Below are 16,242 nucleotides of genomic sequence, written 5' to 3'. Positions count from 1 at the left end.
TTTGAAGGATTAAGAATCTAAGATTGACTTTTAATTCAAATTCTCGTAGTATTTTAGTTGATTAAAATAGGAGGAGTTTACTTACCCAGCCTGGTGGAAGCATGACGTTGAACCCAGAGATATAGAAACCCAGTAATCTCTTTTATCTAGGAATTGTGTAATGAGTGTCATTTCACTTTCATCGTCTGATTCATTATCTAGTTTACTTTGATGAGTGCTTCCCCGGTGCTGCTTCGCACAGAAAGCTCGGTGCGATACAGGCCAAGATTTGTTTGTATGTACAACACCAGAACATTTTTGACTTGTAGTGATGCAAAAGAGTCCAGCGTTATATATATATATATATATATATATATGTATATATATATATATATATATACATATATATATATATATATATATATGTATATCTAACTAATAAAAGTGTTTGATATAATTTTCTATTGACTTGTTTCTAGTTTAATCGAATCAATTGGAGATATTCAGCATACATTTAGAATTTTCACATCAGCTCGGCACAACGAATTTATCATAATTTAGATGTCCTAATGTTGTGGTAGGGATTAAACACCCAACTAACGTTACCCCGAGAAAACAGTGCCATCGAACGCTACCATCTTCATTCCTTGCTCAATTATGCTTCTATAGAAATTTTTGTTTCCTTCTGTTTACATCGCTAATAATGTATCCACTCATTTAGGGATAAAACCCTTCAAAAGTGCTCGGTCAGCTAACCCTCTCTCATTTCCTTTCGACGTGTATTAGTTTGTCTTCTATATGTATGTATGTATGTATGTATGTATGTATATATATATATATATATATATATGTGTGTGTGTGTGCATGTGTGTGTGTATGTATACAGTATATATATATACACACACACACATATATATATATATATATATACACGTGTGAAGGTTTATGATACTGATACTACAGAGAGAGAGAGAGAGAGAGAGAGAGAGAGAGAGAGAGATTGTATATTTTCATAATATTTGATAAACTCAATATTATTTCTTATTTCAACAGGTGTTTTCAAATGACATATCTGGTCTTGATTCACAACTGGAGCCAAGACAGACACTTCTCGGTTCACCATTATGGAACCCAAACCTGGCCACTGCTATAAATCCTCTGAGTCTGGGTTTGTCAGGCAATCTACCTCTTTTACAACAGCAGCTTCTCCCTTATAGTCTTGGAGGCCTACCAAATCTGGGTGGTATACAAGGTTTGCCGGAACTGCAAGCATTGGCTGAACTCCAAGGTTTACCCGATTTTCAAGGGTTACAAGATCCACAAAGTTCCTTTCTTAAAAGGATTGGACCATTTGGATTACCCAACAGGCTTGGGCCTGGTTTTCTTAACCCTAGAGCTCTAGGAGCACGATCTTTTCTTCCCGGCCTCAGGGGTGGGCTTAGAGGACAAGAATCTTTACGAGATTTGATAGGATTGTCATCACTCCTCGGTGCTGATGGTACTGGTGGACGCGGCCTGCCAAATTCTCTCCAGTTCTCAGAAAGAAATCAACTACAACCACAATCTGGATTTACCTCAACATACGCCGGGGATAGTAACAGAAATGACGATCAAGAGCTGGCTGAGCTCCTTGCTAGCCTACAGAGGTCACCTCAAAATAGCCTTGGAGGAACTTTGGCACCTGGTTTTGGACTACAAAGACTACCGCCGGTCCTACAGTCAAATCCCTTCCTTGGCAGGGGTTCAAGATTCTTGCCTGCTATTCCAGTACAACGCAAAGGATTAGAGTTTGATAGTGAATATGATAACACTGATCGTATTGGGTCATTTGACATCAAATACAAGAATCAGAACTCCAGGCAACAAGACGTAGAGGCCGACGATGATGGATATTTTGTGTTCCCAAACTAATCACTTTTACTTTAAACCAGAGTTTGTGTAAATCTTATTAATTTTTAAACCCTTTAAAATCTATGTTTATCATTTCAAAATCACAAATGAGTGGACATATATATTATTCATAAATAATTCATCTATAACAATTACCAATTGTCGTATTATCTCTTGTATAAGCATTACAATGAATTTACATGGAAAGTTCGTTTTTACCGTATTAAGATCTCAATATGTTTATAGATTTATGAAAATATACGTTAAACTATAAAAAATTTGTTTGAATAGGTGGAAGCATAACACTTCAGTATGTAAAAAAAAAAAATTGTGTCAAAAGGAACCAATATACCGACGTAAATAAATAAGTAGTATATGTGCTTAGAATACAGTTTTGGGGTGTTTGAATGTGCGTGGATGTAGTACGATAAAGAGTAAAAGATGTGAGATTGGAAGTATGTTTAGGAACAGAAGGATGGATATATTGGCTTTGTGTGAGACAAAGATAAAAGGTAAAGGTGAAGGGATGTTTGGTGAAATGTCTGGTAGAGTGTCTGGGATTGAAAGGGGAAGAGCAAGAGAAGGTGTGTCTTTATTGCTGAGTGAATGGATGACAGGTAAAGTAGTTGAATGGAAGGAGATATCATCCATGTTAATGTGGGTAAGGGTTAGGTTAGGTAGGGAATGTTGGGCTTTTGTCAGTGTGTATGGGCCAGGTTGTGAGAAAAGTGAAGAAGAGCAGAATGAGTTCTGAAATGAATTAACTAGGTGTGTAAAAGGACTGGGTAGAAGGAATTATGTAGTTGTCATGGGTGACTTAATGCTAGAGTGGGCGCTGGAGAGGTAGAAGGTGTCATTAGGAAGTATGGCGTACCAGGTGAAAAAGAGTGGTGAGAGACTGGTAGATATGTGTGTTGAGCAAGAGATGGTGATAAGTTCTAGCTTTTTCTAAATGATAAAAACAAGTATACATAGGTAAGTGTGGCAAATGGAAGAATGGTAGAAAGGGCGTTAATGGATTATGTGTTGATAACTAAAAGAATGTTTGGAAGATTGAAAGACATGCACGTGTTTAGGGGTATGGCTAACACTATGTCTGATCTTTTTTGGTGGAAGGAAAATTACTTGTAACAAAAGAGTGGTAGAATAGAGTAGGTGGATGTAAAAGGGAGCTAGTGAGGGTTGAAGAGCTAATAAAACCGGGGGTAAAAAGTAAATATCAAGAAAGGTTGGAAATGACATATGATGAAGTGAAAGTAAGAGAAATTGGTAATTTAGAGGAGGAGTGGAAGTTAGTAAAAGAAAATTTTGTTGGGATTGCAAGAGATGTATGTGGCAAGAAGTTTGTTGGAGGCAGCATGAAGAAGGGCAGTGAAAGGTGGAATGAAGGAGTGAAGGTAAAAGTGGAAGAGAAAAAGAGGGCTTTTGAAGAATGGCTGTAGAGTAATAGTGTAGAGAAGTATGAAAGATATAGAGAGAAAAATGTGGAAGTAAAGCGCAATGTAAGTGAGGCAAAGAAGGCAGCTGACCTGAGGTGGGGTCAGGGATTGGGTCATTCATATGAAGAGAATAAGAAGAAGTTTTGGAAAGAAGTGAAGAGAGTAAGGAAGTCTGGTTCGAGAATTGAAGAGAGTGAAAGATGGAAATGGAAGGTTGTTAAAAGGAGAGGAGGCAAGGAAAAGATGGGCGGAATATTTTGAAAGTTTACTGAATGTTGAGGATAATAGGGAGGCAGATATAATTGCTGTTGCAGGTGTTGAGGTACCGGTGATGGGAGATGAGAATGAGAGAGAGATTACAAGAGAGGAACTGAGGAGAGCACTAGATGAAACGAGAGTAGGAAAAGCATCTGGTATGGATGGTGTGAGAGCTGAGATGTTGAAAGAAGGGGTTGTGACTGTACTTGAATGGTTAGTGAGATTGTTTAATATGTGTTTTGTGTTGTCAATGGTACCAGTAGATTAGGTTTTTGCGTGTGTTGTACCACTATATAAGTGTAAGGGAGATGTGCATGAGTATTACAATTCAAGGGGTATTAGTTTGTTGAGTGTAGTTGGAAAAGTGTATGGTAGAGTAATGATTAATAGGATTAAGGATAAAACAGAGAATGCAATCTTAGAAGTACAGGGTGATTTTAGAAGAGGTAGGGGTTGTATGAATCAGATTTTTACAGTTAGGCAGAAATGCAAGAAATATTTAGCAAAAGGTAAGGAGGTGTATGTTTCGTTTATGGATCTTGAGAGAGCGTATGATAGAGTTGATAGGGAAGAAATGTGGAATGTGATGAGGTTATATGGAGTTAGTGGAAGGTTGTTGCAAGCAGTGAAAAGTTTCTACAAAAGTAGTAAAGCATGTGCTAGGATAGGAAATGAAGTGATCGATTGGTTTCCGGTGAGAGTGGGGCTGATATAGGGATGTGTGATGTCACCGTGGTTGTTTAACTTGTATGTTGATGGAGTGGTAAGAGAGGCAAATGCTCGAGTGCTTGGACGAGGATGAAAACTGGTAGACGAGAATGGCCATGAATGGGAGGTAAATCAGTTGTTGTTTGCGGATGATACTGTACTGGTTGCAGACATGGAAGAGAAGCTTGGCCGATTAGTGACAGAATTTGGAAGGGTGTGTGAGAGAAGGAAGTTGAGAGTTGATATGGGTAAGAGTAAGGTTTTGAGATGTACAAGAAGGGAAGGGGGCGCGAGGTTGAATGTCATGTTGAATGGAGAGTTACTTGAGGAGGTGGATCAGTGTAAGTACTTGGGGTCTGTTGTTGCCGCAAGTGGTGGAGTGGAGGCAGATGTACGTCAGAGAGTGAATGTAGGATGCAAAGTGTTGGGGGAAGTTAAGGGAGTAGTAAAAAATAGAGGGTTCTGTATGAAAAAGTGATTGTACCAACTATGATGCATGGATCGGAGTTGTGGGGAATGAAAGTGACGAAGAGACAGAAATTGAATGTGTTTGAGATAAAGTGTTTAAGGAGTATGGCTGGTGTATCTCGAGTAGATAGGGTTAGGAACGAAGTAGTGAGGGTAAGAACGGGTGTAAGAAATGAGTTAGCAGCTAGAGTGGATATGAATGTGTTGAAGGGGTTTGGCCATGCATTAAAGGCGACAGTAAGTTTTTATCAACACAGGTTTAACATATCACCAAGTTCCAGACCACATGTTGAGAAAATGGAAAATGGCTGTCTGCTAAAAAAGGTGATGAATGCAAGAGTTAATGGGAAAAGTACAAGAGGAAGGCCAAGGTTTGGGTGGATGGATGGAGTGAAGGAAGCTCTGGGTGATAGGAGGATAAATGTGAGAGAAGCAAGAGAGCATGCTAGAAATAGGAATGAATAGTGAGCGATTGTGACGCAGTTTCGGTAGGCCCTGCTGCTTCCTCCAGTGCCTTGGATGACCGCGGAGGTAGCAGCAGTAGGGGATTCAGCATTATGAAGCTTCATCTGTGGTGGATAACGGGGGAGGTTGGGCTGTGGCACCTTAGCAGTACCAGCCGAACTCGGTTGAGTCCCTCGTCAGGCTGGGAGGAACATAGAGAGGAGAGATCCCCTTTTTTGTTTCATTTGTTTGATGTCGGCTACCCCCCAAAATTGGGGGAAGGGCCTTGGTATATGTATGTATGTATATACATATATATATATATATATATATATATATACATATATATACTGTATATATATGTAAATATATATAAATACATATATATATATATATATATATGTATATATATACACATACATACATGTGGATATATATATATATATATATATATAGATAGATAGATAGATAGATATGTGTGTGCGTGTGTGTATGTAAAAATACACAAACATATGAATATAAGAATAAATATGTTTAGAAGTATACACATATACACACACATATATATAGAAGATTTGAACAGTGAAAGCAGAAATGTAGGACTGAAAATGAATATGAGTAAAACTAAGAAAGTGTTCAATGAAAAAGCAGAGACAACAAATATGGGGTATGGCCGAACGTATAGAGATGTTTTTTTAATATACTACTTAGGAAAAACAGTAAGTGTTTCTCCAAGACATGAGATCGTAATTTGGTAAGAAAAAATAAAAATTGATAAACAAAATGAGATTATGAAATATAAAATGCCACTTTCTCTAAAAAGAAAACATATTTAATCAGATGGTACCACTAGTATCAACTTATGAATAAGAAGCCAAAATCCATCCAAATCCTTAAAACATAAGCTAGCTACAACTCAAAGAGCTATGGCAAGAATAATGATGGGAATAATGCTATGAGACATAAAAACTGTAAAATGGATACAAAATCAAACTAAAGTTGAGGATATTCTTACATGTAAAAAAATGAGTAGACATGGGCAGGACATATAATGAGAATTGCAGATAATATACCGACATTAAAAATAACTAAATGGATCCGTAGAGATTGCAAAATAAGCAGGGGAAGGAAGAGAAAATGAAGGATTAACGAATTAAGAACATTTGCGGGTATGAACTGGCATGGAAAGACCATAAATAGGCGCCAGCGAAAGTACATATCTGAGACCTTTAGCCAGCAGTGAACTAGATATGACTGATGATAATGATGATATATATATATATATATATATATATATATATATATATATATATATATACATATATATATACATACATATATATATACATACATATATATATATATATATATATGTATATATATATATATATATATATATATATATATATATATATATATGTGTGTGTGTGTGTGTGTGTTTGTGTGTGTGTGTGTGCGTGTGATTATTGGACATTAATACATATGCCTTTAATAGGTGTAAATATCAACCTCAAATCGCATTTATTATGGAATGCAGCCTTGGGAATATATATCCACTAGAAATTCTTTTATGATAACTTGCTGGGCAAAGAGACAAACCTATGCCTCTGAGTCGAAACAATGACAGCATAAGACTCTACCACCAAACCATATGTCTATGGGTGTATGCACAAACTTATTTCTACATACACACACACACACACACACACACATATATATATATATATATATATATATTTGGGCTCAAGCCATGTCGTCCTGATGGAAGTTCCTAAGGTAGCTTCATAAGGATATATTATATACTGCAGTGATATTCCCAGAGAATTAACCTTCAGGTCCCAGAATTCTAACTCCTGGAGCGAATATCCTTAAAATTTTCTCAAGGATATCGCATAATATCAAAGGACGCATTCTTGACAAGTCACATAGCAATCTCTACCCCAAATAGCGTTAACGCTTCGAGAGGGACGTGGCAAAAGAATAGAAGGGGCCGTAACAAGGTTACCCCCGTTCCCATACTACTATTGACCACCACCCCAGCGCCATTCCCAGGATGGCGGACATTCCTAATTTTGTAGTGATTTCTCTCAGTGGTATTCCCTGATGATCTAACTTCTCGATCGATTTTCAAGGATTTATTATGCATTCTCCAACTTCTTTCGCCTTCGCAAAGTTGAGTATTGGGTCTTTACAATGAATAGTTTTTTAGCTCCCTTTTCACAGTGAAATTTGAGTAATTTATAGTGTTTAGAGCTAGCCTGTACCGGAGGCGCTATGAGCGCTGTCGTTCGTTGGGCATGTTATTTAGTTAGCAAAACGACTTCCCGGTTTTTAAATAGCTTCATATATCATTAACTAATTATTTTATTATGTTAGCTATTTAGGCAAAATATTCTTGTAAAGATATTTACATTGTGCATATTTTTCCTTTCCATGTCGATCGTATAGTTAGAGTCTCGGTGAGTGAGGTAACCGAGATCTTGTCTCCCCTAGGTTCCTAACCTAGGCGTGTTATTATATGTTAGACACTCCCTGGTTACCCTTGTGTATGGTGATTTCAATTATGCAGAGATAGGTATCTCTTTTAATTGGATGTACTTTATCCCTCTCAAAAAAGGGAGATTTAAGGGTAATCCCTCTTCCCTCTGAGTGTAGCCTCAGGCTACAACCTTAGCGGGTCGGCCTCGAATTTTTAATTCAGGCATGGCTTTCCTACGGTTTTTTCTGCCCTTCCTCTGTTACTGCAGATGCAGGTTTTTGGGGTTTTGGCCAGAATCTCAGAGTATTTAGTCTGTGGTCGGTAGCTACCTGGCAAGATGAATAGAATTCTTTTGCTACGTTAGGCTACCGACATAGGAGGCTAGACCTCCCTAGGCCACTCCTGAAGGGTCTGTACGATATGACCCTTCTTCCTGTGACCTAGCAGACTAGTCCTGTGTTAGTGGACCCTAGGCTGAGGAATAGAATTCTTCTTATGCTTATGGGACACTGGCACGGCAACCCCGTTTCCTTTCCTTTAGAGGTGGTGGTGAGGGTGCTACCAACCTCTTATTTGTATTAATCTAACCCTAGGCTAAGGAATAGAATTCTTTAGCCGCCTGGGATAGTTCTAATACAGGAACGGAGTTGTTAAGTGAGGGGGGACAGGCTAAGGCCGGCTCCTGCTGTACCTTTTACAGGACCCTCTTTTCCCTTCCCTTCTATCCCTTTATGTAGGCGAATCCCGGCAACCTTACTGTTGCCGGTGGGTTGCCGGGATCGACTAGACTCCCCCTCTTACAGTTGATAGCTGCCGGCCGGCAGTCTTAACATCTGTCGGCCGGCAGTAATGACAGCTGTAAGCTGCCGGCCATTTTGGTTGCCGGCCGGCAGTAAAGACTACTGCCGGCCGGCAATCATGGCTGCTGCCGGCACAGAATGGTGCCTGCTCAACCGGCAGCACGCCGACTGTATTAGTACTGCCGGCCGGCAGTACTGGCCAGCGGTGCCGGCCGGAAAGGTTTAGACAGATCCTTGCCAGCGACAGTACTGTAGCTGGATGGAAGCTTGAATTTTATATTCTCCCCTTCCATTTGAACCTTCTATCTGGAGAAGGTAGTAATAGTAGACTTTTACATCCCTTTTACTGTATATATATACAGTATTAGGTAGCCTGTTCTCCATGCTATCTCTTTTTCTTTTAGCTAGCAGGCTAGATGGGCTAGCATTAGCTAGCTATGCCGACGACATGCTGGCTGTACTACAGTATATGTTTATATAGGTAGTTAGTATTTCTGCAGTATAGGATATACTGCAAATAGAAAGCTTCTGTATATTTTATGCTAGTAGTGCTTTTCCAATATATTTGAAAATCCTACCCAAATATTTGTGGAACCCAATCTCATATTGAAATAATTTAATTCTTCTATATTCTGATTAGAAATCAGTCTTTAGATTACCCTGCAATATTAAAATTTTAAGGACTGGAGATTACTCTCCTAACCCTTAAAGGGCAGAGCCCTTATCCTCGAGTCTCTATGTTTTAATTTTGTAAGGGGGGTCACAGCAAATAAGTTGGGTGGGATATATACAAATATATGTCTTCCCTTTCCATACTATATATATTTATACAGTAGCCAGTATATTGCAATATAGTGCATACTGCAAATAGAAAACTACAGTATGATTATACAGTAACTATTTCTAGCATATCTTGGGTATCCTCATGTGAGTTTATGCTGCAGCTGCTCTTACATTGAAGGAATGGTGTTTCTTCATTAAGCTGACTGAGAAATCAGTCTTCCGTACCCCACAGTATTTAGTATGAAAGGGACAGTGAAGTATACACTTCCCTATCCCTAGGGGTTAGAAAACCTCTTTTTTCAGTTGGAATTCCTTCGAAAAGGAAATACTGAGGGGAGGTACCAGCATTTGCTTGCAAGGGATACACAAGTATGTGTCTCCTACTATCCCTTTATAGCTTGCTATCCTAAGCTATTATGTTAAGATGACTTTTGATTTATTGGTTATCAGTGAGATAATCAATCGTATACTCATTTTGTTTTCCTTTCTTTACAGGAGGAACGCCAGATGTCATGTGTTGCAATCTTCTGCAAAACTAAAAGTAAGTGTTTTTACGGACATAATGCATGCAGGTTTCATGCCCCCTGCAATATTATTTCCGAACACCTGCAGTATTGGAACCCACAGGCCTGCAAAGTATGTTGGGCCCTATTATCCGAAGGTTTCAAGAATCCCAAGTCGGTGGAAACTAGGGATGCAGCTCGTTTCAAACTACGCAACTGGGTGAGAGGCTTTCAGAAAATCTCTCCGGGACCTTACCTGCCTAATGACAAGATGCGTAGGTTACTATTTCCAACAGCGAGTAAGGAAATAGTGGTACCCCAGACACAAGGTACATTTCCCGATGGCCAGATAACCTTCGGGAAGGAGGGCAAAAAGTGCCCACGGGAAGAAGGGGAAAATGTCGGGTTGGAATAGTCTCCGTCCCAACAGGCTCATGAGCCAACGACATCGATATCTCTGCCTTCTATCCCTCTTTTAGATGGAATGAACCAGTTATGGGCCCAAGTCAAGAATCTAATAGAAAATTTGTGCAAACAGAGCACAAAGCAGGAAGCGAAATGCAAGGTAGAGCTTGGTAAAGCTCCACTTGTCGCTTCTAAAGGGTCGTACAAAAGGGTCGTACAAAAGACTCATAGATCAAGGCCTTTTGACATGCTCCACAACCAATGCCGATTTTAAACGACAAACTCTACATCTCGGAGAAGATGGGTGCTGTTCCTTTGGACAAAATCCCGTTCTGGCCAAGATTTGACGCTTTCCCGAACTGTTTTATTAGACTGAAGGATGAACCAACATCAGAAAAAGGAACGGAATCAAAGGAGGTTATGATTCTCGACAATGATAAAGCACAGGCTATCCTATCAAGCAGCATAGAAAAGGCGGGTTACTCGGTGTCGAAGGTATCCACACCAGGTAACAAGCACTCTTCCTTTCTTGCTCCTGTTTCAATCTCATTCCCCTTTACCGAGAAGGCTTTCAAATATGTCACTGAGGCAATAGACAGGTAAACCGTGTCCTACACTCAAGGAGTGCAAGCCTCTGTCACTAGCATTTCCCAGACAGGAGGAGAACTGGAAGGAGGCCCATTTCACCTTTTCAGTAGGAAGACTTGAGGCGGATGTCGCCAGTCGACAATTTAAGGAAAATCTTCCAAAATTATCTGAGTTTCTCTTACAGGACGAACAAGAAACAAAGGAGAGACTTGCAGCCTCCTTATCTCTACAGAACTACATAGAGTTCTGTTCGGCTCATCAAGTTACCCCAGACATGCTTGAGGTTTTAGCCAAAAACATGGCTACTTTGGTAAAAGACCTTTATGCCTTTATAAAGGCTAGAAGAACATGTAGGGAGTTTGTGCTAGCTAACACAACAGTGAAACACAATACAAGAAAGCTAATATCTTCCAACATCTGGGGTAAAGACCTTTTTCCAGACGAGGTAGTCAAGGAAGTGATTAAGAACGCCTCCACGGAGAAAGTAGGACCTCTCCAAAAGTGGGGCATCCTTTCAAAAAGAGAATATTCTGAGGTTGTGGGTCCCCAACCTAGGAAAGATACTCGTCAGACTAGTCAGAGTCTTAGCTGCCTTCATAAAATTGGCAGACACAGTCATGCAATATTTAAGCCTAAGAAAGGTTCAGGCAACAATGTTCCTGGACAAGAGGCTGGGGCGGGCAGCACCCAAGGTGGCTGGTCTATGAACATCCAAAGAAATGATCCGGTCCCCGGAACATCGTGGATGAAAGATAAATTTCAGATTCCCAAAACGAGAACTGGGAGGAACCCTGTTCTCTCTCCAGTTCGCAATAAAGGCAGGCCCTGTGCTAAGAGCACGGCTGCAAGATGCGCTGGGAACCTGGAGAAAACAAGCATCAAACGCTCGAAGAGGCCTAAAAAGACCGATAGCGGTCCTTCCTTAATTGCTTCCCTATCAAAGGTCAAAGCCCGAAAATCCCAAGACCATGTTGGTCCAGTCATGAGTAGGGAAACTCTCTCCAAGCAGATCAGATTGTCTACAGCTGATCTGGGACTCCGAAGCGATAACGAGACGCTGCAATCGACGATGCTAAGAAACGTCTCATACAGTTTAAGTGTAGTTAGCCATCCCTTACCTATAGGGATGGCACCTGTCAGCAGTTCACATACAATCAATCCGCAATGTGATAGTGGATGCTCTACTCAGGCTCAGGCCGATAGAGTTAGAATGGTCCACGGACGCAGACCTATTCTCTCCTAGATGGGAACAAGTCCCCGAACTGCAATCCGACCTCTTCATTACGAGCGCTGTCAAGGAACTACCTTGATATGTAGCCCAATACGAGGATCCTCTAATTTAAATGATAAACATCATGTCTCTGAAATGGAAGAGATAGACTTAAATTTCCAGTTCATCCCGTCCAATTACCTGCTGAGAGTCCTCAACATGCTGAGATCCTTCCAGACGGGACAACTCCAGAAGGTTCAGAGACCAATTGCCTTCGATTTATTATAGAGAACCCAAACCCTTCATTGCATGATTTTCTTGCCCTGGCGGTTAAGAAAAGATTTGGGATCTCAAAAGGCAATATAGAATTCTTAGAGGAATACAAGTCTAAGTCAACTAGAAGACAATATGAGTCATCATGAAAAAAGTGGGTTCCTTTCGTAAAAGTAAAAGGACCAAGAGAGATTTCAATGAACTTCTGCATGTCCTTCTTTATCCATCTTCATAACCAGGGTTTGGCGGCCAACACGGTAACTACGTGCAAGTCAGCCTTGACTAGACCTCTTCTATATGCCTTTCAAGTAGACTTGGCGAATGAGATCTTTAATAAGATCCCGAAGGCATGTGCGAGGCTTAGGCCTGCTGCACCACCAAAGCCCATCTCTTGGTCTTTGGACAAGGTCCTACATTATGCATCATCCTTGAACAATGAAGATTGTTCGCTTAACCCTGGATAGGTACGGTGGGTCGTACGCGACCCCGAGCGTCAAAAAAAAAGAGGTTTTTCTCACGTGACTCACCCCCGTGACTGAATTTGTGGGTGATCGACCTGCAGGAGGTGTCTCCCCTACACGCTCTAGTAGTGTCCAGATGTGCATTGCTGTAGCTGTACTCCTTCCCCGATTTCTGAGACGCGTCGGGGTCGAGCGCGACCGAGTTTACCCTTCTAAGGTAATTTGCATAATTATCAAAGTTATTACGTATTATGAAATTGTCGTAGAATGGTGCAACTTGTATAGGTTATCAGTTGTGGAAAGTCTTGGTGGATTGTTTGGCTACCATGTGCATGATTTTTTTTTTAGTTAAAATGTCGTTCATCACCACGAGGACCATTTTACCGCGAGTGCCCCTTTTTCATTTTTTTGCCAAGTAATTTTTCCGTAAGATATTGCCAAAGTGTCGTAAAACTTTTGCTTGTTTAGTGTTGGAAAGTGTGTCTAGATGATCTGGCTACCCATGCGTGACTTTGTTTTTGTCAGATACGACGTAGTTATTGGTATATTGGGTATTTAACTGCGGTTGCCAATTTCTGTTTTTTTTCAATATTTGTAAAAAAATTTACGTAGTAAGGAATTGCCGTATATTATTCATTTTTTTTTCATGTTTATGTGTTAGAAAGTGTGCCTTGATGGTTGGGCTAACACTTGCATGTCTTTTTTTTTATCTGAGATGCCGTATATTAGAATATTGGGCATTTTACCGCGAGTGCCCCTTTTTCATTTTTTTTTATTTTTTTGCCAAGTAATTTTTCCGTAAGATATTGCCAAATAGTGTCGTAAAACTTTTGCTTTTTTAGTGTTGGAAAGTGTGTCTAGATGATCTGGCTACCCATGCGTGACTTTGTTTTTGTCAGATACGACGTAGTTATTGGTATATTGGGTATTTAACTGCGGTTGCCAATTTCTGTTTTTTTTTTCAATATTTGTAAAAATTTACTACGTAGTAAGGAATTGCCGTATATTATTGATTTTTTTTCATGTTTATGTGTTAGAAAGTGTGCCTTGATGGTTGGGCTAACACGTGCATGTCTTTTTTTTTATCTGAGATGCCGTATATTAGAATGTTGGGCATTTTTCCGCGAGTGCCCCTTTTTATTTGTTTTGCATTTTTTTGCTTAGTCATGTTACCGTAAGGAATTGGCAAGTAGTGTCGCAAAACTTATATTTTTATAGTGTTGGAAAGTGTTTCTAGATGATCTGGCTACCCATGCCTATTTTTTTTTTTAGCCAGATATGGCGTATATATAAGTATGTGTTCGATTTTCCTGTGATTGCCATTTTTTCGTTTTTTCCCATTTCTTTCAAAATTACTACGTACTAAGGAACTATGACAGAGTAATGATTCATTTATATGTTTATTTGTCGGAAAATGTGCCTTGATGGTTTGCCTAGCTCGTGGCTGAAATTTTTTTTTTTTTCTGAAATGCCGTATATTAGAATAGCCATTTTTCCGCGAGTGCCCCTTTTTATTTGTTTTGCATTTTTTTGCTTAGTCATGTTACCGTAAGGAATTGGCAAGTAGTGTCGCAAAACTTATAATTTTATAGTGTTGGAAAGTGTTTCTAGATGATCTGGCTACCCATGCCTATCTTTTTTTTTTTTTTTAGCCAGATATGGCGTATATATAGGTATGTGTTCGATTTTCCTGTGATTGCCATTTTTTCATTTTTTCCCATTTCTTTCAAAATTACTACGTACTAAGGAACTATCACAGAGTAATGATTCATTTAGATGTTTATTTGTCGGAAAATGTGCCTTGATGGTTTGCCTAGCACGTGGCTGAATTTTTTTTTTTTCTGAAATGCCGTATATTAGAATGTTAGCCATTTTTCCGCGAGTGCCCCTTTTTATTTGTTTTGCATTTTTTTGCTTAGTCATGTTACCGTAAGGAATTGGCAAGTAGTGTCGCAAAACTTATATTTTTATAGTGTTGGAAAGTGTTTCTAGATGATCTGGCTACCCATGCCTATCTTTTTTTTAGCCAGATATGGCGTATATATAGGTATGTGTTCGATTTTCCGGTGATTGCCATTTTTTCGTTTTTTCCCATTTCTTTCAAAATTACTACGTACTAAGGAACTATCACAGAGTAATGATTCCTCTAGATGTTTATTTGTCGGAAAATTTTGTTTACTTCTTTTTTGATTGAATATCATCAAATTTTTTTAGCTAAAATATTATATTGTTTCACATTTTTGTTTTTTTTTCGATTTTATTTCCCTTCAAAAATTTTTTTGGGGTCAGAATTTTAATTTTATAGTCGTAAAATAATCGACAATTATCCAGCAACCCACCATACAATTTTTATGCATATCCAATAATAATTAGATTAGTAAATAACACCTTGAAATTGACATACCCTTCCGACATTTCAAGTGGCAGATTAGGGAGTCTGACTCGTCAGTGTGGTTGGCGGCCATTTTGTGGACATATCCGAAGCGTAAGTTGCTCTATCTATATATATTCTTGTTCCCTATAGAATTTGTGATATTTTGTTATATTTTTACCTGCATAAATATCATATTATATATTAAATATATGTATTTTTTTACGAAATTTCTAAGTACTCAAAAAATTACCTTTAGATATGGCCCCTGATATAAATGTAATTTACAAAATAATGAAGATTTTTTTTACATATTTCTATTTTAGGATAACATATGTTTATTCCCTAAAAAAATTAGCCACTTCCTATTTCATTTGGGTACCCAAAAAAATTCATGAAATTTGGACAAATTTTTTTGGCCAAAAAAAGTTACCCTTTTTTTCTCATTTTCTCATTTTTCTCATTTCAGATCTTCACCTCCAAAATACATCAAGATGTGTCCTAAACATTCAAGAATCAATTCCTAAAAGGATTTGTGTATATATGTATAAACTTTTTTTTTATGAATTTTTATGTCAGGTCTTTTTTTTTCTACTTAATTTTTTAAAATATTTATAATAAATAGTTTTTCTGCAGATGAGTAGTATTTATCTTTACAGTTGTTTTAAGCATTCATTGAAGTTTTTTTTGGCAAAAGAAAAAAAGAGGTTACTGCAAAAACTGATTTTTCAAGAATTTTTTTTGGCGTCGGGGTCGTTCGCGTCCGAGTATACCCTTAAAGGGGTGTCCGAGGAGCGTACCTATCCAGGGTTAAGAATCTAACCCAAAAGGTTATTTTTCTGTTTGCTATAGCCTCAGGGGCTAGAGTTAGTGAAATAGTGGCCCTTTCTAGGGATGAGGGCCACATTCAGTTCTCAGAAACAGGAGAACTGAATCTCTTCCCTGATCCATCCTTTCTCGCTAAGAATGAGCTACCCACTAAAAGGTGGGGTCCCTGGAGAATCTGCCCTCTGAAGGAAGATGTCTCTCTATGTCCGGTAGAGTGTCTAAAGGTCTATCTTCGTAGAACTTCAGACTTCAGGGGAGGACAGCTCTTTAAAGGAGAAGCCTCTGTATCAAATTTATCCCTAAAACAACTGAGGGCAAAGCTCACCTACTTCATTAGTAGAGCGGATCCTGACAG

General features: G+C 38.9%; 1 protein-coding gene across 1 annotated transcript in view; it reads left to right on the top strand.

The window, feature by feature from the left end:
* Positions 1–2,115, top strand: part of LOC137657069 (uncharacterized) — a 4,872-nt gene extending 2,757 nt beyond the window's left edge. Inside the window, exon 2 of the mRNA XM_068391432.1 lies at positions 1,033–2,115. Within this exon, the coding sequence (XP_068247533.1) occupies positions 1,033–1,890 (858 nt within the window). The 3' untranslated portion in view covers positions 1,891–2,115. The remainder of the gene's footprint in view (positions 1–1,032) is intronic.
* The last annotated feature ends 14,127 nt before the right edge of the window (positions 2,116–16,242 follow it).

The sequence above is a fragment of the Palaemon carinicauda genome, chromosome 18 (genome assembly GCF_036898095.1).
Source record: "Palaemon carinicauda isolate YSFRI2023 chromosome 18, ASM3689809v2, whole genome shotgun sequence".
NCBI classification, from domain to species: Eukaryota; Metazoa; Arthropoda; class Malacostraca; order Decapoda; family Palaemonidae; genus Palaemon; species Palaemon carinicauda.
Note: the sequence above shows the minus strand (reverse complement) of the source record. Positions and strands in the feature narration are given on the sequence as shown.